We start from the raw sequence: 22888 nt of genomic DNA on the forward strand, positions 1-22888 counted from the left end.
TACAATATTTTTTGTTTAACCTGCTACTTTGGATGAAATCATTGCCTTAAAGTATCAGTTTGATTGTATAAGATTGAACGGATAGGAAATAGGATTGGAATTTTGACAACTGCCTCTTATTATAGAAAAATTTATGACAAACCATTTCTGAGAAAATAGAAGTTTACCCTAAAATTCCAAAACTGTAGATGAATTGCTGCTTCTGTAATCAGGTTTCCTTTGCCTGGTTCTTTGATTAATGAAATTCCCTCCATTCATTCAGGAAGATGAATGAATTGTCAGTGAAGCTGCAAGGACCTTAAACCATTCACATATTTTCAAGCAACATATGTTCTGTTTGCAATCAATATATATGATCCCCTATAAATCGTACCCTGGCTACTCACCATTGCTGTTCTGCTTTCTGTTCATAAAAAAGTTTTCTATATATTTCTTTCACTTCCCTGTTCTGTGGTTGTCTGTTCTTTTCTTGGACATCAATAGTTAATCCAAGCTGCTAATGTCCAGCCTTGATAAATTGTAGCTCCCCAGCAATTTCTGCAGAACTAGAGGATATCCATGTCTTTTTTTTAATAGGATCATTGGTATCATTGACATTGAAGAGAAATTGCAATGGATTTTCATGTGACCTGAGACTACAAGAGGTAGCCATACCAAGACTGGTAAACAAAACACAGCTCAAATAACCTTACTATGACAACAAAAATGGTTAGCAGACCAATACCTGAAAAAAGCTAAGCCCAAAACAAAACTCAAAAGAGGACAGGTTGGGGCTGATATCCAAAGACTAAGAATATACAGCAAGAACTTCATCTTCGTTTCTAGTCGAGCACACCAACATGACATGAGAAAACAAAAATTAAAGACCACAGCAGCAAAGTAATGAGACTGATGAGTAAAGGTTAAAAGGTACATAACTTTCAGGAATGCAACTGAAGAAACATTCAAGCCAACAAGATTCAGCTCATTAATTTCTATCTTGTGAAGTTGATCCAAAACTTCCAAGGACTACAATTGTTTGGTTTATTGCCGGTTGTATGTTTGCCTAGTGACCACTCAAAGAGGTCATAACAAGGGGCTAGTGTTGATTGAAAAGTTGCCTATAAAATGTAACACTTTTTTAAACAAGGTTACAAAAGTGAGTTTGAGGCAAAATTATAGTGTATATTAATTAATTAAATATTTTTAAATATATGATTGGGTAAAATATAGACTGCATCATGCAGCATCGCACAAACAAACAGAACCTCAAACTAGTAGAATACTAGAATTGATTAAGTTTAATTTTGCAGGTGAAGAAATACCTCTGTGTTGATGACACTATGGTTCAGCAATTGATCCCACACATCCAAGATTCAACGGAAATTAAAGTATTTCTGTATTTTGAAAGCTTGAATATGCCAAGTATTTCCTTATCATTCTCACAAGAAATTTTAAGAAAGACTCCCATAATCTTTTCAAGGACATTTTAAGAAAGATGTCAGCAATGGTGGTCGAAAAGACCATTTATACGCCCACTTCTCCAAGCTTTATGGTGGAGTTTCTGAACCGAGATTATAGAGGTGGAGGTGACTTTAGGTGTTGTAATTAGTTGATTTTTTGGTTTTCTGGGCCTCTAGCCCCATAAACAGGGGGATGATAAATTCAGGAATCAATGCTTTTTACAATTGTATTAGCGTTTCGATATAAAATGTTAATTTTTTTTTAATTATAAATATATTAAGATGATATTTTTTTATTTTGAAAATTATGATTGCTTGTTGGATATTATACATATTATATAATATGTATAATATCCAACAAGCAATCATAATTTCTTGCAAAGCGATGAGAATTCACTGAAAACAACTGCTTATGCCAGATCAGGTTTAAATTGGTTAATGGAAACAAGAAAGAAACTAGTCCAGATGACAGCCTGAAACCTAAACTTCCAGATTTTAGTAAAATACATTGAATGCTGATTACAATTGCCCAATTAGTGAATAACTAAGGAAAAATGGAAAGAGAAATGAGGTCTGATTGCCATTTTTCTCGTGCATCCTTAAATATTCAGCAGTAAGATGCTAAGGTCTTAGGTCATCCAAAGCCACCTAGCACTTTTCAATACCTCCTATCAACACTCTTCATAACCCACTTAGCCAAGAGAAATTCTTTAGATTTCAGTCTACTTCGTCTACACTCCTGCTATGTTATGCAGCATAAAAACAAGCCCAGCAGAGCATTCACTGAATCCAAATCCCAATTATTTGAAACTCTTCGAACGTTAAACCCCATTGCGCCCACCCATCCTTTCACCCTCGATATAGCTCAAAATCAATACCCTTTTATCAGAACCCACCAATAATAAATCCAAATGCAATCACCATAAAGATTATTCTTCACCAAATCAAACACTTACAATAAGATCCCACTACTCCTATCACCTCCTCAAAAGAAGACTTATCAATCACTACGGTGGCATTTGGTTACTATCTCAAGACAGAAAAACAGATTCAATGGGGATAGAGGAGATAGAGAAGATGTCTCCATGTACTTCTTGTTTTGAAAGTACAGTACAAAACTGTCCCAGAAAGATAGATTTATTTTATGTCTTAGTCTGTCTCTTTAACCAAATACGTTTATATCTCTTTTGTATTTGTATCTTATATCTTGAGATACTGACAACATACAGCTGCTTTTCCAAGAAGCAGCTACAAAACTTCCCTTACACCTAATGACACAACCTTCAAGCAATCTCCCCTAAGAAAATTTACCAATCTACGGAACTGACGTAAAACAGCTAAACAAAAGATGCCCATCTTCAAATGCCTCATCCACCGCCAACAAAATCCCTCTAGAGCTCCCTAGTAGCAGCTTTGAAACCTAAGCTACAACAAGCCCCACAAACCCTTTCTCAGTTCTTTGCTAATCGAAACTCCAACATAGTTTCCCGGGGAAACTAACATCATTAACATCTATAAAGTCCAAACCAGCATATACATCTAACTGAATTTAGCAGATAGTAGCAGACAGAGAAACAGTATAAGTTCAAGCAACAAGTGCCTTTGCATGTCCTAAAAAAAATACAAGATTATCAGCATCATGGCAAAGAATTAGAGAAGGGAATTTACCTGAGAAACGGTCAATTCTGCTGGCTGTTGGAACTTGGAAAGGCTCAAGTCAACTCAAGTTCCCAAGTGCTGGCACAAATGCTGCTTCTGATTGTCTGAAAATGAATGATGAATCAAATTTCAGTTACAATCGTGGGTTTTTTTGGGACAAAGTTCTTATGGATTCATGTGTGTTTCTCAGCCCAAGAACCCATAATGAGCATAAACCCTAACAAATTTTTGGTGAAGGGTTTTGAAACCCATGGCAAAACGCCTAAGCCATAATAAGGGGTCCAAGACATGGCCTAATAATATGAGCTCGCTAATTTTACATGATCATTCTTCCCAAAATTACTTCTCATATGATTAATAAATCTCATGGTTGAGATTTGTTGTAGCCAAATTTTTTACCTTCATTTTTGTATATATATTTTTTTAAAAAATCTAAAACATATGTCTTAATTAATAATTTTAGTTAATTTTAATCATTTTTTTATTTTTGTCTTTTATTTAAATTTTGTGTAAAAAAATAATAAATCATGAAAAAAATACAAAAACACAAAAAAAATCAAAAAAATATAGCTCGGGTTGAAACTGAATCAATAATTGAGCATAAAAAAAAAGGTTAAGAATTTTTTGGATCACAATTGAGGGTTTTAAGATTGAAAAAAAATCTTATAGAAAAAAATCAATAATTCTCAATCAACTCATTATAAAAGGATAAGATTGAAAAAAAATCAATCTAAAAATGACACAATAAAACAATTAGAGTCTATCATGGTTAACCCACGTCATGAGACCGAGATAACCTTATAGAAAGTAAATCAAAATAAATCATAAAATATAATTCTTAATCAACTCAATGTTGAATAATAAATTTTTTAAAAAAATATCAATTAAAAAAAAAATTCAAGTCAACCGTGTTAACCTGTTAAACTCACGACATGTATCATGATATTTGAATAACCTCATAGAAAATAAATCATAAAAAATCATGAAGCTGAATCCCTAATAAACCAAATGTTAAAGAATAAAATTAAAAAAAAAACATAAAAACATATATTAAAAAAAATGAAAAACAAAATATCATTGCAATGAATAGTATTTTGTGAGGTGGTGCACGGTAAAAGCACCACCTCTTTCCTTTTTTTTTTTGTTTTGTTAATTTTTTTTTTTTTAGTTTAATGTGGGTGTCCGGACCAGCTTGCGCGCACCTCGACTAATTCCACGGGCCCTGAAGTTAACGACAATGTAAGCCTCCAGTGGCCATCATATGAGCAACCACAGGGCTCGAACCTGAGACCACAGAGGGAGCAAACCTTTTGGTCCCAAGCTCTTACCACTGGGTCAGCACCTAGATGGTTGTTTTGTTAAATGTTTTTTTTTTTTTATTCACGTGGGGTGTCCAGGCCAGCTGACGCGCACCACGACTATTCCCCACGGTCCACTGGACATCCTGCAAGCCCAGGAGCAGGTAAGGCACTTTTTTTTGTTTTGTTAATTTTTATTTTTATTTTATTTTTTTTTTTTATTTTTTTTTTTAATAAGATTAGATATTGGTATAGGACAAAGTAGTAAGTGTAAATCATCATCCTTGTCAATGACATTAATTTCTTCAACTCTGTACAGCTTCTCCTATTTTAACAACTTTCATAGTGGATAAGCATCATTAAAGAGATATGACGACATAGGATAAGCAAGAAGGTCGTGCCATGGCTTGCAAATGTGGTCCAATTAGGAGCATGGTGAGGCACTCTTTTGAATGCCCTAAAAAATTCATAAAGACAGGAAGATGCTGACTTTACAACTAGTTGATGAACACTTTGATGTCAACAACATCATTTTGTTTCTTGTCCGTTCTTGCTGGAGGTGACGACAACAACTCTTTCATGACTCTATCTCAAGGATCGTTGGGAAATTTCCATCATTATTGCACAATATTTTTACTAGTTGATCTTATTCTTTACATTTTATATTTGAAGTTTTTGTAATTATTAAGGAGGAAGTGAAAAGAGACACGTTTCTTTGTTTTTTCTATTTAAAAAATACAAAAATTTATTTTAAAGCTTTTCTAGAAATATACGTATTTTATATTTCTATTTTTATATCTTCAATAGTTGATCTTATTCTTTACATTTCATAGTTGAAGTTTTTGTAGTAATTAAGTAGCAAGTGAAAAGGGACATGTCTTTTTATAGTTTTTTTATTTATTTTGAAAATACAGAAATTTATTTATTCTAAATTTTTTATAAAACTATATTTATTTTATATTTTTATCTCTATCTCTTCATCTAAACACAATGTTTTTCTCTTTTTTATATATTTTTTTAATTCTAAAACACTAACCAAACACAATGCTATAGTGTGTGATTGTTTGGTGCCAAATCATTGATGTTTTATTTTTAAGAAGTAATTAATTATTTTGATTAATATTCCTCTAATGGCGATGATGGGCAGAGAAGTGTTTCTCGGTGAGTGTAGAAAAAAGAGAAGAAGGGAAAAGAAGGTCCATGTACATAATTATTTATTTGACAACACTTTCTAAGTGAGTGGAGAGAGGCCAACATACAAATTTCATAGTACATAATGCTTAATATTTGATTTATTGTGTGCCTATGTGCTTATTATCCCTGCCTGGTTCCCTGTTAGCTCATCAATCAGGTTGGTAATCCGTGTGTGTGTACACGCATGCACTAGGAAGAGACACCAGCTACTTCTTTACTCATGCCATAATACATCGGGTTGATTTTATTTTATTTTTTATCTTGCAAAAATATTGTAAAGACAGGAAGGAGTAAAATTTAAAAGCATGCAACCATCTAGGTGGTGGTCTAGTGGTAACAGCTTGAGATCAAGAGGTTTGCTCCTTCTGTGGTCTCAGGTTCGAGCCCTGTAGTTGCTCATATGATGGTCACTTGAGGTTTACATGGTCGTTAACTTCAGGGCCCGTGGGATTAGTCGAGGTGCGCGCAAGCTGGCCCGGACACCCACGTTAAACTAAAAAAAAATATTTAGAAGCATGTTGCGGAGATAATTTTTAAAATATATAAATAGTGACATGCTAGATGCTATGTTTTTTAAAAAAAATATTGAGATGTTCACGTATTAAGTTAATTCAAATTAATCATAATTAACTTGTAAAATCTATAATCTAGGATATAAGATTGATATAAAATCATGAAATCCAGACTGAAATAAATTAAGTTAGAAAACCTAATTATAATTAATCAAATATTGAAATCCGAAAGCAAAAAAAAATATAGAATTAAAAGAAGGACAAAAGGAACATGACTTGAATATACCTACATTAGCAGGAAAAAAAATAATGCGAGCCAAGGAAAAAAAATTGAATGTAAAAGGAAAAAGATTAAGGCCACACTTTAAAGAACCAAAAGATAAGTTTGATTAATTTAATAATATATAAAGCAACCTTAATTTAACAACATGAAAAACAAAATATACCCGGGTAAATCTCCTAAACTTGAGTTAACATTTTAAAATCATAACCCATGAAATCTTAGACCCAGACTTAATAAATGAAAGTCATTCCCAACCAGTTTAATATTTAAGGATAAAATTAAAAAGAAAATTAATTTTATAAATCACCTCAAATAAAGAAAAAACAATCAAAAGAATGGAGACTAAATTTGAGAGTTGAAAAAAAAATGAAGAATGGTGGGATTGACAATAATTTTCTATTTGAAGTAATCTTTTCAAATATAAAAAATTACAATTAAGAGAACATGTACTAAATCTAAAGGGGAAAGAAATTTAAGGGCAAATATGATTTTTTCAAGGGGCAGCAAGCAAATCGAGGTGGAGGAGAGAGAAAAAAAGGGAGGAAAGAAAAACAAACTTGTGCCAAATCGAGCCGAATCACCATGTACTCGTCATCCAAGGAGGCAGAGGATACCAAGACGAATCAAATGATGTGGTGGAAGCATAGCTACACCATCGAAGTCAATCGCACATGCCACCCCAAGGTAGCGAAGTGGCTGACACGTGCTTTGTAAGCGTCAACAATTTTTTCTTTATTTTATTTTACTTTGACAAAGATGAAAAATGCCAATGTGACTAAATGATAATAACAAAAAACTATTGTGAAATTACTACTAAACCCTTGAAATCAAGTCTAGGAAAATTTAATGGAAAAGGTAATACAGTCATTATATTGTTTATAGTAAAATGAAACTCCTATAAAGCCCTTAGACCCAATGACAATTTTTTTTACTTTCAAGGGTAATACTATAATTTAAATGTTATAAAAATTGGAACTGACAGTGTTTTTCTCAAACAAATAAAGAATGATAAATTAATCTCATAAAAGATCTTTTAACTCCTCAAGGCCAATTCATCCTTTTTTCTAGGGAAAAATCATAAGTTTACAATTATAATTCACAGTAAATCGGCATATGTGTGTAAAGTGGTTTTCCCACATGTCATGATAAAACCATGAAACTTATATCAAAACAAATTAGAAAACTCAATTATAATCAACCACATATTGAAAGCTAAAATTGAAAAGCAAATATATAATTAAAAAATGACAAAAAAAATGACTTGAGTAAACCTATAATGGCATCGGGCATAACAATGTGGTCTGTAGAAATTTCTTATGGATGTAAGAAGAAAAATGTCAATAGGATGCTAAGATTTTTAAAGAAGCAAAAGATGAGTTTAGTTAATTTAATAATATATATATTTAAAAAAGGCAACCCTAATTTTAATAACATGAAAAACAAAGCAACCCCGTGTGAGTCTTTTAAAGTTGAGTTAATATCCAAAATCATAACCCATAAAATCTCAAACCCGAGATTAATCAAGAAGGTTAATTACCAACCAATTTAATGTTAAAGGATAAAACAAAAAAAAATCAATTTAAAAAACTTGTCAAAGCATAAAATTAGCAATTACAAGAATGAGGGTCAAACCTAATAGAAAAAAAATGAAGGAGGATAAAATCACAAAAATAAATCAATTTTATAAATCACCTTAAATAAAAAAAACATAGCAATCAAAAGAAATCAACTTAAATAAAAAAAATAGCAATAAAAAAAATGGAACCAAATCAAATGGATGAAACAATTGAAGAATGATGAAATTGAAAATAATTTTTAATTTGAAATATTTTTTTCAAATAAAAAAATTAGAATTAAGAGAATTTGGACTAAATCAAAAGGGAAAAAAATTAAAGGGTTGATGTGATATTTTCAAAGGGCGGCATGCAAATTTAGGTGGAGGAGAGAGAAAAGTATGGGGAAAAAGAAAAGTGAATCAACGCCAAACCGGACCAAATCACCATGCATATGCCACCTAAGAAGGAAGAAGGTATCGAGATGAATTAAATGATGCAGTTGAAGCACAACTACAACCACCGTAGTTAGCTGCATTCATTGCCTGAAGGTCGTGGAGCGGCTGACGCGTAACTTTTTTCATTGTTATTTTATTTTATTTTGAAAATGATGAAAATTCCCCTAGGACAAAATGATAACAACTAAAAATCCATTATGAAATTATTACTAAGTTTATGAAGTTGGATAATTTTTTTTTATGATAACGACAATGGAGTCATTACATTATTTATAGTAAAATGAAATTTCTATAAAACCCGTAAACCCAAAGTTAGTCTTTTTTTTTTAACTTTAAGGGTAATAAATTAATTTAACTATTACAAAAAATTGAAAAAGACAATGTTGCCTCCAAATAAATAAAGAATGACAAATTAACCTTATGAAAAGATCATTTTACCCTTCAAGAACAATTCATCTTTTTTAAAAGGTAAAATTATAATTGACGAGTCAATATTTTTTGTTATAAATTTTTATAAATAGAAAAAAAAATTAAAAACAAAATGGCTCTGACAATCATGACAAACTCAAAGGACTTAGGCTTGGTGGTCAGCCAAACCCAAGGTAGCGTGAGTCCAATAATCATGCCAGACCCAAAGGACTTGGGTTTAGCGGTCAGCCAAGCCCAATGTAGCGTGGGTCCAATAAACATGGCAGACCCAAAGGACTTCGGCATAGCGATCAGCCAAGCCCAAGTAGCGTGGGTCCGACAAAAATGCAAGACTTAAAGGACTTGGACTTGGTGGTTAGCAAATATCAAGGCAGCGTGGGTTCGAAAAACATGTTAAACCCAAAGAACTCGGGCTTAGCAATCAGTCAAGCTCAATGTAGCGTGGGTCCGACAAGCATGCCAGGCTTAAAGGACTTGAGCTTGGTGGTTAGCAAATCCTAAGGTAGCATGAGTTTGGCAAACATGTCAGACTCAAAGGACTTGGGCGTGGTGGTTAGTCAAGTCCAAGGTAGCATGGGTCCGGAAAATATGATAGACCCAAAGAACTTGGGTTTAGTGGTCAATCAAGCTCAAGGTAGCAAACATGTCAGACCCAAAATACTTGAGTTCAAAAGTTAGCCAAGCCCAAGGTGACGTGGGTCTAGCAAAAAGCATTTGGATTTAACCATTACTAAGTTCTAAGGCTATATGTCTGATTTTAGATGATCTCCTAAATTAATGGTATTGAAGGCGTGACAAACCGTCATGCTTCTCCATCTAAAATAATTATATGAGTCATGTAAAATTATTTTAAGAGAATAAATAAATATTATCTTTATAGTAATACAATAAAGATATTATTTATTTATTTATTTTTAAAAGATAATATTTTAAAAATAAATAAGTGTTAGTAAAGATAATATTTATTTGAATTTAAAAGCTATTTTAAATTTTAAATTTATGAAATAAATCAATCCAGAATTCATTGCAGGGTCATGATCTGTCCACTTCAAGATTCAATGGACATGGATTATTTTTTTCCCTTCTTATCCAAATCGATGTTAACTCGAAAGAAAAACAAAGGAAAAAAAATACTATAAATAGAGATTTTCACCTCAAATATTTTAATGTTTTTTTAATATTTCTTTCATCTTATATTATCTTATATGTTTATAATTTTAAGTATCATTTCATGATTTATTAAGTATCAATTTTGCAAAACTACACTATAATTATTGTATGAGAAATAAAATAATTCAATAAAAAAATATGAATTTAAAAAATGTTGAGATTTGTTAAATGAAAAGCAAAATGATCAAATTAAAAAAGACCCAATAAAAAAAATAAAAGGACTTGAATGCAGAAAATAACATTGATATGGTTAATTATTCATACAAACAGTATTTTCCACTCAAATTAATGTTTAATATTTTTTTATAATAATTATAATTACTCATTGGAAGACCACAAATTGTTGTAGACAGTTTGCCACCATTTAGAGATGTGTAATTAGCATTTGGTGTGCACGTGTGATCCCAAGACAAGGAATGTTGCTGTCGGTTCTTCTACAAAAACAGGGACAGAAGAGGCTACGATTTTTTCAAATGCATGGCCAGGTGGTGAAACCAGCCGTGAAAGAACAGCTAGCGACCAAAAGTAGGGTTTTTTTTTTCTCCCCAACCTCCCAAAAGTAAGTATGTGAAGGGTTGTCCTTTCACTCACTAATGTCTCATTTCATGTGTCAAAATTTTTTCAGTGCCGGAGATCACTTAATTAAGATAACATTGGCCTTCCTATTTGGTCTCTCTCAGGTTCGAGCCATGTGGTTGCTTATATGATGGTCACTGGATGCTTATATGGTCGTTAACTTCAGGGCCCGTGGGATTAGTCGAGGTGTGCGCAAGCTGGCCCAGACACCTACGTTAAACTAAAAAAATGATAACATTGGCCGTGAAAATTTCTTACTTTACAACTATATCTATCCACAGGTATAAACCTAATCCCGTGACCATCTCCCCTCTGCCGATCTTCGTCTGGCCCCCTCGATTTATGATCCATATAGAATTATGTGGAAAGTCTTATATACAGTTGAGGGAGGTCTTTTATGTCTCTTAAAAACCAAATATTTATAAATTAATTTTAAATTTTTAAAATTTATTAAAAAATAAGAGAGAAGTCAGGTTTCATTTGTGTTTCGGGCTGACACAGCAGATCACTCGGGTTTTATCGGACTAATTGCAAGCCCAAGTTTAGACTATTAAAAGCCTAGTCAAGATCTTAATTAGGTCGTCCGGATCACCAATTAACCCGTCAGACTTGGCTAGATTTTATATTTATAACTAAAACACGCCGTGTTGTTTTGAATTTTTAAAAAAACACTAAATTAATATCATTTCAAGAATTATATATATATATTCACCCGTAAACCCATGAATCAACACACCCAACCCTTGGCTTCGGCTTCTGCCAAGTGTTTGTTTTATAATTATGTATCCATCTTCTTCCAGCTTTTCACTGTTTTCTTCTTTGTTCTAAATATTAGACTCCTTAGAATGAAGATAGACTAGTGTTTTTTTTTATTTTATTTATTTATTTTTTCACTAACAGTCTTGCTTTCACATGCATGCATATGAAACAAAATGAGAGATGAAATAATGCATTATTAGGTCTTCCCTTTAATTCACAGGACCACTAAATTAATAGCTACTCCCTTGAGCCAAGAAAAGAGCAAACATTATCCACAAGGATTTTAATTCTTATGATCGCACAAGGCATCAACCCGCTAGCTATCCCTTCTAGCATCATCCTTCTCCTTTCAAGCCGTTTAGAGACCATCAAGTGATTTACTTTCCATGATTTACAATAATATTAATTGCAGTAAGTGTTATGCTGTTTGAGAAGCATGGAAATTAATTTTAAACAATAATGAGTGCATTACCAAAATATCTGTCAAATACATTGTTAGTGGAGAGATTTATTGCCTTGAGTTTCTTTGATACCGAGCGGTGGCTGGGCCAGCAAGCAATTCAGATTCACTGGATCTGATGAATGCTTGGGACATGAATGTGGTGCTTCCTAATAATCATGGCAGGGAAAAGCTAAAAGTGACATGACATTACTAGAGGAGGTGTAAGTACTTAATTAATCGTCTAGGAAGGGTAGATTAAACCTTAAATTCTCATTTATCATAGTTTAGTGATGAAAAGACTTGCTCGCCCATGAGTAATTTAGAATTGATATTATTTTTGTTTTGCCTAGATGATTAATTATATATATATTGATTGAGAGGTAAATTTAACTTTATTTAATAAATCTACAAACCCAAATCCCTAGTGATTATTAAAAACCTCTATTTAATGGTTAAGTAGAATCAATCTACCACTTCGTAGGTGACTGCTCATAGCTCGACTTCAAATTTCAATCAAAAGATCGATGATTGTGTATGGGCAAAGATTTTCTCAAACTCCCTTTGATAATTTTCGCCAAATCTAATTAAAAACTATATAATGACAAATATTATATAATTAATAAATTATCGTAGCTGGCAAGATTAATTATTAACTCTAAAAAGGGTCCAAATCCATCCATGTTTTTTTTTTCGTCGGGTAATTAATGGGAGGTGGGTATGTTTTTGTAAGATTCCGGACGCCAACATGATTTAAGATTTAGTCATGTTTAGGTTAAGAGATGCTCCACTAAAAATAGATTAATCAAAAGAATAGTCTGGTAACCAAAAAAAAACAAAAGGGAAAATCACAGGATTAACGAGGTGACGAATATTCCCATATTTTTTTCTTTAATTAATAATTAACATGGTTAAATATTACATGTTTTCATACCCCAGTCTTCATGACGAGTAAGATATACAGTTATTAAACTTAATTTAATTATTATAAATTAAATTAAATAGATTGATTTTGGTCTATCAAAATAATTTTTTTAAAAAATTAACATTATTTTAAAACATCCACAAGTTTAATTTAAATCTATCAAGTTATAAAATAACTTGTTAAATCAACTAAGTCAAATCAAATTAATTTTAAGTTGATTTTTTTAATATCCAGCCCGAGTAAATAAACAAATCAGCCTTATTCTAGACCTGTCCAAACCAATCAGTTCAGTCTCATGTTAACCCGATCGGTTTTAATAACAGCGTTCTCATGACTATTAGGGTCTGTTTGAAATTGTGATAGAGGTGGCGGTTCAAATTGTTTTTCACAAAGTTATTTTTATTTTTAAAAAATTATTTTTTATATCAACATATTACAACAATTTAAAAACAAAAAAAACTGTTTTCAACAAAAATAAATTTAAAACTTTTTAAAACACAATTTACACCACGTTAGTAAATATTCCTGCAGACTTGGATGATCATGTTCCACAAAACGAAGGCAAGAAATAAGGCTACGGTAGTTGTGGGCTAGAGAGAGGGAGAGATGACAAGAGAACCTACCAAAAGTCAAGATGTGATGCATGAGATTCTTTTCTTGTGGCAATAATCCGTGATCTAATTATATATGGTTTGAACCTTATTATAATTTATTTATTACAATTACCTTATGTATTTCGTTACCGTCTCTAATAAGGATCAGAATGATATACAAATCAAGATTCTTTCATATAATTTATCTATTACATGATAAATCGTGTTATTGTAGTATAATTATTTATTTCAAAGCAAAGGCTTATATATATTTGATGATAAGAGGAAAAAAAATTCAAAAATAAGTATCCTAGTACTATAATTTTTTTTTTTTTTTTAGAATGATCCTAGGACTATATACTTAACAGAATATAATATATCAAGTAAAAGGTTAAAATAATTCGAGAGTATTATTTTTTTTCTTTTTAATAATTTGTTTAGTATCATAATAAGCATATTGTTTTTATTCAATAATAAATAATATTTTTAGATTATTTTGTATATTAATCAAGATTATTTTTCAAAATAATTTTAGAAACATTAAACTAGCTAAATATGCTAGGGTAATGCTAGCTACATATGAAAGCTTAATGTATTGTTGTCCAAAATTAAAGAAAGTACATAGAGGAAAAAAAAAAGTTAGATGTTAAGCTTAGTTTTTGCGCCAATCCTCAAAGAAAAAGAAAAGGTTATCTTTTGAGAGGTAAATTGGAGATACGGCCTGAAACTCCTTAGCCAGGTCAAGATTTTTTAATATAAAAAAATATTTATACCACATTAATATTTTTAAATAAATAAATAATAATATAAAATAATAATAATTAATTCTAAAAAATTAGTTGTTCATATCATACCCTGAAGAGAAAAAAAATTATTGGAGACTCACCGTTGTTCCACTATATACACCGTCTCACCACCAAAAAGTGTTCATCAAGACGGTTTTAATAGCACTACTAAAGGTTGCATGACAACCCAAAAAGAGGTCACAAATACGGTCAAAGCAACAACTTAAAAATCAAACAAAATAAAATATCATGAAGTGAGTATCTCTTCTCATGCTTATATTTAATTAATTTATTTAATTTAATTCAAAAACAAAATGAATGCTAACTTTAGAAAAGAATGACAAGTAAAAACAAAACCCAAGATAACCTAGGTTATTTTCAAAATCAGTGAAAATTAAACAAATTCCCATCAAAGTTTTAGTGATAAAGCTGGAAAAAAAAACAAAGCAAACTCTGACAAATCTCTTAATCCCGGGTTAATCTTCTAAAATCATAACCCATGAAATCTTAGAACCGAGCTCAATTAAGAAGCTCAATTCCCGGTAAATTTAATATTGAAATATGAAATAAAAAAAAATATCAATTTAAAAAATTTATCAGAGTAAAAAAACTAAAAATCAAAAGAATGAAGATCGAATCTGTTAAGAAAAAAAACTAAAGAAAAATTAATTTTAGAAATTATCTCAAATAAAACAAATAGTAATTAAAAGAATGGAGACCAAATCTGACAAATAAAAAAAATTGAAGAATGGTGAAATAGGAATAAAAATCTAATTTTATAAATTATTTCAAATAAAACAAATAGTAATCAATAGAATATGGACCAAATATTAAGGAAAAACAAATTTAAGAGATCCTTAGAAAAGTAAAAGGGTCATGTATTGAAATTGAGTAAGAGAGAGAAAATAAAACGGGGCAGGTCCTCAACGCCACACTAGAGGTCCATAAGCAACATGCACCGCCTAGGGAGGGAGGGGCTGCTAAGACGATTCAAAAGTTGTCACAGAAGGCAACATTTAGTGCCCCACACACCATTCGAAGATGACGGAGGCTCTCCGCACGTTGATAAATTTTTTGCACTCGTCAACCACTTTTGTTTTTTAATATTATTTATATTTATTAAAATACCAAATTTTCACTCAACCAACTTTATTATAACTAAAAAAACTAGGATGAAAATACAAAAAAATCCTTAGTCATCAATTTATTTTTTTCTTCTTCTAAAGGTAATTTAATCATTTTATTGTGCTTAAAAAAAGTAAAAAGTCAAGAAAGACCCTAGACGTCAACTAAAGAAAATTTCCTTTTAATGGTGATTTAGTCATTTCATTGTAACTTCAAAGATTTTCTTCTAAGGTGATTTAGTCACCTTTCTCTCTTTGTTTCTCTCTCTCTCTCTCTCTCTTAGTCATAGCTTCTCTTTGTAACCATCCACCTGCGACACCTAAAAAGTTCTCCCAACCTTCACTGCCATTGGAGCCGCCACCGCCACCCAAAAGCTCCCCATTTAACTAATTTGAGGTATATTCACCTTCCTCTCTATTAATTATTTGTTTTACTTGGTTAATTTTTGAATGTTTTAGGATAGAAATTCTAGGGTTTAGGTTAGGGTTTCTATTGATTTTGCCTAATTGAAGATTAATTAGATAAGTAAGTGTTTATATTGTTTTATTTAGTAAGAAAAATCAATGACTTATGTTGTGTTGATTATGTTAGTGTTATTTTTTAATGTAACTTGAATAATTTGATATATTGAAAAATTAACATTGTGATTTTCCACAGTACATGTCTTCTATAGTGGGAATTTTATGTTATTATAGTGGTAAAATCATCGATAGTGATAAATGATATCATTTATCATAGAGAAAGTACCGAGTTATGTAGCTTGAGGTTGGACAATTCATTTGATAAATTAAAAAACTTAGTGTGTTGAGGAATCAGGTGGAATTTAAATTAGCTCAGTATTAATAATTATGAACACGTTGTTAAATTTAAATTTTCTATAAAAATTATCTAACTTAACTGTCTTGAACATGTTGGGTTAAGGAGAGGTCTAAGTGTTCTACACAAAATCCCATCTAAGTTTACGAGTTCTATCAGGACGAGTTGGATTCAAATGACCCTTACCAGGTATACGTGAACTCAATTATTCATTTTCTTATTTAACTATATTTTTTGGTGTGAATGTTAAAAATATATATGTTTTATGGTTTTATAAGTCATATGGACATCGTACACCGATGATTTGATTGGAAGTGCATCTTCATTATGCATAGAGGGAAGTGATTTATGGTTAGCAGTGACCCTTATTCACTATTTTGTCATAATTGAGGTGAATTACCCTAATCGGGTAATGCATTAGTTTGGATTGTGTTACAACATATGTGATGATGATGACACACTTAATGACATTCATGTTGTTAATTGTCAAGGTAAAGAGGAAGATGATTGGCGGTGGTTCATGCACAATATGTCAATTTGTGGCATGTGAAGAGAGATCACATATTTATAGAGTTGTATTTGCCTATTGAGTTAAATATCTACATGTCATGGTATATGAACATAGCAAGATGATTCATAACACCACTATAAAAGTGTGTTATGAGACGTCCATGTGACACTCCGCGTCAGCTGACACTTAATCCGGATAATTATGAACCTCATGCACCAAGATATAATAGATTGATTTGTATTGAATAGTTTTTTTTTAACATGTAATAAAATTATGATTTATATATTAAAAATGATAATATAATCTTTTCTAATATATTAGGTGAATTTTCTAATATACAAGGGTTAAAGAACTGCGACCGCGGTTCGTGATATTACCGACGATGTTGTGCGCGGTGCTTTCAATACTTAGTTCTCATTGTGCTATTCTTCACTTGACGAGGTTGAGGAGGCTCAGCATTTGGACAATGCAATAGAGGAGGATGACAATGTTTATCATGCATAATAATGATATGCTTGTGGTTCTGATGGTGCAAGTCCATTGACAAGTTAATTTTTTAGATGTTTAACTATGTAATTTAATTAATTTGTAATTGAATCGATATTCTTTATTGTAATGAATTATCTTGGTGTTGTGATTAATTTTTATAACTATAAATTTACCTATTATAGAAATTAGTTGATTATGTTGGCTATTGGTTGTGGCCATTGTTGATATTTTAGTGATTCTCTAAAATGGTGGCTTGAATTAATTTTGATGGACAAAGAATTGAAATGACTGAGACTAAAAAAGTATGATGTTTTAATAGGTTGTCCATTTACTACATACGTCACTTAATCGTCACGTATGTGCACAATTTAGTGGTTGTGCTAATTCTACATTAAACTGGTTTAAAAAATATATTTTTTTACTATGCTAATATGAAAAAAAACTCCTAATAATAAGTGATTTTAAAAATATAATTATCCATGAAATTAGAATAAATATCTTATTTATCACGATATATAATTAATAACAAATTCACATCTTAATGCATGATCATAACACGGTGTGAATCATCCGTTTTATTTGACATATTTTCTCAATCTAGTGAATTTTCAATAATTGTTTTGGCATATATTCTTCATTTAATCAATTTCCAATAATTATTTTTTAAAAATCCCTTATTTAACATAACGGGAAAAACCCCTTCTTTTCCAAATAATTAGTCCACTTCTAGTGGGAAACAAACTTCTATTTTGGGTTTCTTTTTTCGAGAATCGATTTCACATATCTTGGAACAACACAGCCTAGCCCTAGCTGGTTATCGCTATTTTTTTTTTTTTTTTTTTTGGTAAGGAAATCCATTCAAGAAACTTTCTGAAGCATTATTTTGTGCAAAATTAACCCCTTTTTTTTTTTTTTTTAAAAAAAAAAGAGAGAGTATTGTTTAACAACCTTCAAATACAATGATGAATTAAATATAGGCGTGCGGGGAGTTTTGAAAATTAATGGAGTTCTGAGCCTATTCCACAATTTTCAACAACCTATGAGCTGCTCCATTGAGACTCGAGTGCTCTGTTATGGTGGCCAGCTGGTTTTGAGTGTTGACTCGCAACTTAGGCTGGCTCACCACCCACTTTCCAGTCATTAAAGACAGTCTTTGATACTACTCCAAGGTTTGAAACAATCCAATGCTTGATAAAAAGAAAATGAAATCAGCAATTAGGAACTTGCAAAATCTAAAATATTAAAAAGAATATTTGTTAATAAAAAATACTTTAAAAATCTATTGCTATACAGTATAAATTAATGAATAACACACCTTTCTTAATTTTATTTTTCTTCTAATTATTTTCTGAAATATGTTAATTGGTTTTAAAAAAGATTGACAAAGATGCTAATTTTAAAAAATCAAGAAAAAAAAGGTAAAATTAATTAATTTAACTGGTTAATATAACTTTGCAATTACCATTACAAGTTCAAGTAAAAAAAAACACAAATCATCTAGTAGGTGGCCCCGTAATAAGAATCTAAGACTAAGAGATTTGCTCTCCTGTGATCTTATGCTCGAGACATATGATTGCTAATATGATAGTTATTGGAGACTTATATAGTCGTTAGCTTCAGGAGCTGTGAGATTAGTCGAGGTGTGCGCAAACTGACCCGGACACTTACATTAATAATAATAGAAAAACATTTTCTTAATGGATACCTAAATTAAATTTTAATTTTTTTTTTTTTGTAATAATTTCTGTAGGTCCTCGATGAGAAACAACAACAACAAAAAGAAGAGGAAAGTTCAGCCGCCGGCTTTTCTTTTTCGTATTCGAAATCTTTTTTCTGCTTTTTGCTGCTCCTCTTTTATATATATAATGTTTACATGTGTAAAAACTGTTCATTTATTCAAGAGTTCATACCATCTTTTTCATATTTTAATTAAAAATCCAAATTTCTTCGGCCAATTTGACTTGCTGGGTCCCCATTGATTGATGGCCTTGGGTTTTGTTTGATATTGGGCAAGCTTTGTACTTTTATCACAACGCCATAGGCTAATGATTAAAGAAAACTACTACTCTTATAGTATTAGAAGTTTCCTATAAATATAAAATAAAAGGAACGTAAAAGATACAAATTGCCAGCAATAAATTAATCTTTTCGTTTTCAATACCCTTTTTTTTTTTTTATTCAAATCAATGTCCAATACATTACAAACTATAAATTAAAGTTAGTAACTTCAACTTAATTCATTTTCCTATTATGAATTGAAAAAGGTTAATTTGAGCCGGTTAAAATGAAATAATTTTATTTCAAAAAAATTAAATAATATTATTTAAAAAATCAAATCAAATTTTAACATGAACGACAAGATTGCAAATTAATATACATCAAGGATCAAGTTAGTTGAATTCTAAATTTAATTATATAGCTAGATTAAGTTTAATATTAGATTTTGACTAATTTATATGGTTTATTAGTATTTAATATATACACCTTGTCGGGCACTATCATCACAATGTGAAGTTATGTTTGTTTTGAAGGGGAAAAAATAATAATCAGAATGTGATTATTTGTCAAAAATGAATTAAATGAGAGAACAATAAAAATCAAGAAGTAATTTCTACATTGGCAGAAGAAAAAAAATAAAAAGCACGACTTTGTTATATAGTAGTAGGTCAAGAACTAGAGGGCCCAGATAGCAGGGTGTAGCTATTGTGTCAGGAAATCTTTGACACAACTTTTTTTTTTAAGTATTTGTAACTTAAAAAAAAAATATTAAATTTATATTATTTTAGTGATTTTTAATGGTTTTAATTTATTTATATCAAAAATAAAAAAAATTATTTGAAAAACCTTATGTACCGGACACTTAAAAAAATAACTGATGACATAAGTATTTTTTGAACCATATAAAAAAAAATTGATGACCTAAAGTCCATAAAATAAAAACATTAGAATATCACCACAAAATATTTTTCCCAGGTCCCAAACTTTGATGATCCAAAATCAAATATTCAATATGTTTTGGTTAAATTCTCTTCCCTTTGTAGAGAGTTACTTTATTTTTTTTTAAGGAAAAAACACACCAAGCAGTGCTGATTGTAACAGTACATAAAACTAAAATAGAACTAATTTACAATGATTATTTTCAATTCTACTAAATGCATGTTATTTTGAAAATCTTGTTTGTTTATATAATTTTTAGTTAATATTTAATTACTATTTTAAAATAAAAAACAAAAACAAGAAATAGAAAATAGATGCCTCACTTTCTATTTCAAAATTAAAAAAAAAAAATTATTTTATATACCTATCTTTATTCTTCTTATATAATCAACCAATCCATGATATCAAGATCAAATGTAAACACTATTAATTAGTTTCACGAGTACTTTAAAATAGTATGGTAATGGTTATTTTATATAGTATTTTTTATCAGAAATATATTAAAATAATATTTTTTTATTTTTAAATGATTATTTTTGATATTAGCATATTAAAATAATAGAAAAACATTAAAAAAATATTAAATTAAAATTAAAAAAAATCAAAATCAAAATTTTTTGAAATACAAAAACAAATTGCGGCCAGAATTACGTTTGCTGCGGGCTGCCTTTGAGCTTCAATTAATTGTAATCTTGACGACCTTCAACAATTTATTTCTTTACCTGGTGCTTCTACTGAGGCAGGCTGCACTATATTTTCTTCACGGCCAGACTTCTTCTGCAACTTAATAAAGGAAGCATCAATTCTATTGTCATTATAGCTCTAACCACTCAATTAATTAAGAAAACGCGTATTCTTTTTCTTTTTTTCGTTTATTATTTTTCAAAATTTTCCTCTTTTGGCTTTACTCAGCCCATCCCTACCTTTTCATGGCATATAAATACAACCCTCCATCGCAAACTGTACTCAAAACCCAACACCACCCTCTCTCTCTCTATCTTCCATGGCCTCTCCTCCTCTTTTCAAAGAAACCATGCTTCCCCTCCTCCTTCTCTTCACCTCTCTCTTCCTCTCAACCCAAGAAACCGAACTTAAAAATGACTCTCTTTCCTTTTCTTTCCCTCTCACCTCCCTCCCTCGTTCTCCACAAACCTCTCCAAGTTTCTACTCTTCTTTCATCTCACAATCCAAGAAAACCCCAGCACTCAAAAGTGCAGCATCACCATATAATTACAGGTCAAGATTCAAGTACTCGATGATATTACTAGTGTCTCTCCCTATTGGGACACCACCACAATCTCAGCAAATGATTTTGGACACAGGCAGCCAGTTGTCATGGATTCAGTGCCATAAAAAGGTTCCTAGGAAACCCCCACCTAGTACTGTCTTTGATCCTTCTTTGTCTTCTTCATTCTCGGTTTTACCATGTAATCATCCACTTTGTAAGCCTAGAATCCCTGACTTTACCCTACCAACTTCCTGTGACCTGAATCGTCTGTGCCACTATTCTTACTTCTATGCTGATGGAACATTAGCTGAGGGTAACCTTGTAAGAGAAAAGATTACATTTTCTACGTCTCAAAGTACCCCTCCCTTGATCCTAGGTTGTGCCGAGGATGCAAGTGATGACAAGGGTATCTTGGGAATGAACCTTGGGAGGCTGTCCTTCGCTTCCCAAGCTAAAATAACCAAGTTCTCGTATTGTGTACCCACCCGGCAAGTTCGGCCCGGTTTTACACCAACCGGGTCGTTTTACTTGGGTGAAAACCCGAATTCAGCTGGGTTTCAGTATATTAGTCTTTTGACATTTTCCCAAAGTCAACGGATGCCCAACTTGGACCCTTTGGCTCACACTGTCGCCTTGCAAGGAATTAGGATTGGCAACAAAAAATTAAATATCCCGGTTTCAGCCTTCCGGGCTGATCCTAGCGGGGCGGGTCAATCCATGATTGACTCCGGGTCCGAGTTCACTTACTTGGTGGATGTGGCTTATAATAAGGTGAGGGAGGAAGTAGTGAGACTAGCGGGGCCAAGACTGAAAAAGGGCTACGTGTATAGTGGTGTATCCGACATGTGTTTCGATGGGAATGCGATGGAGATCGGACGGTTGATAGGCAATATGGTGTTTGAGTTTGACAAGGGTGTGGAGATAGTAATTGAGAAGGGGAGGGTTTTAGCAGATGTTGGTGGTGGGGTCCATTGTGTTGGGATCGGACGGTCAGAAATGCTGGGCGCTGCTAGCAATATAATAGGAAATTTTCATCAGCAAAATCTATGGGTGGAGTTTGATATAGCCAATCGTAGAGTGGGCTTTGGTAAGGCTGATTGTAGCAGATCAGTGTAATAAAACATTAGTACGTGGTAGATATTGTAATGTAATGTAAATGGGGTCAGGAGAGTTAATCAGGTAGTAAATGCAACACTGTACAAATTGAAAATATCAGTACGGTCTTTTCGTACTCACCTGATCCAATGGCCCACATCAAACTAACATTTCGGCCCCATATCAATGGTTTGCAATGTTTGTACTACCATTTAGTTTGTACGTGGTAAGGTAAAATGTTCAATGTTTTAGAATTAAGCTCTCCCTAGTTATACTAACAATTATTATAATTATAATCGTAATATAATATTTTTTTATCTTGTTAATTATTAATACTAACAAGTTAATTGTTTAACGACTAATTATAGACTATAGAATCCAATTTATAGACAATTTGCAATAATTTTGTTGCCTAAGTTGATTCAAATTAATGCTGGGATATCCTGGTGATGGAAAACACTGAGCAGATAATGATGACGTGTGTGTGTGTGCTTGGAAGAAGAAAAAATGGAAATTTAAAATGATGAGGTGGCAAGAGGTGGGTGTATTCACCTGCATTTGTTGTTAATTCATAGAGCTCACGATTTAAAGCTGTATCGTCGTCGTCTTGTT

The 22888-nt window shown here is 31.5% G+C and overlaps 1 protein-coding gene and 1 long non-coding RNA gene across 2 annotated transcripts; one reads left to right on the plus strand and one right to left on the minus strand.

Moving 5' to 3' along the window:
* Window positions 1-100: 100 nt before the first annotated feature.
* LOC112327312 (uncharacterized) lies at window positions 101-3491 on the minus strand. The gene is made up of 2 exons (XR_008059088.1): window positions 3111-3491; window positions 101-821 (listed from the first exon to the last, which is right to left on the minus strand). It is a non-coding gene; the product is annotated as an uncharacterized LOC112327312 (long non-coding RNA).
* Window positions 3492-20911: 17420 nt separating this feature from the next.
* LOC7487401 (aspartic proteinase PCS1) lies at window positions 20912-22530 on the plus strand. Its single transcript, XM_002305850.4, has one exon. The coding sequence runs from the start codon at window positions 20957-20959 to the stop codon at window positions 22295-22297; it is 1341 nt and encodes a 446-aa protein (XP_002305886.3). The 5' UTR covers window positions 20912-20956; the 3' UTR covers window positions 22298-22530.
* Window positions 22531-22888: the final 358 nt, after the last annotated feature.

Source organism: Populus trichocarpa, chromosome 4, assembly GCF_000002775.5.
Source record: "Populus trichocarpa isolate Nisqually-1 chromosome 4, P.trichocarpa_v4.1, whole genome shotgun sequence".
NCBI lineage: Eukaryota > Viridiplantae > Streptophyta > Magnoliopsida > Malpighiales > Salicaceae > Populus > Populus trichocarpa.

What these genes read in the sequence shown, in the direction of transcription:
- LOC7487401 (XM_002305850.4), top strand. Translation starts at nt 20,957, where the DNA reads ATGGCCTCTCCTCCTCTTTTCAAAGAAACCATGCTTCCCCTCCTCCTT.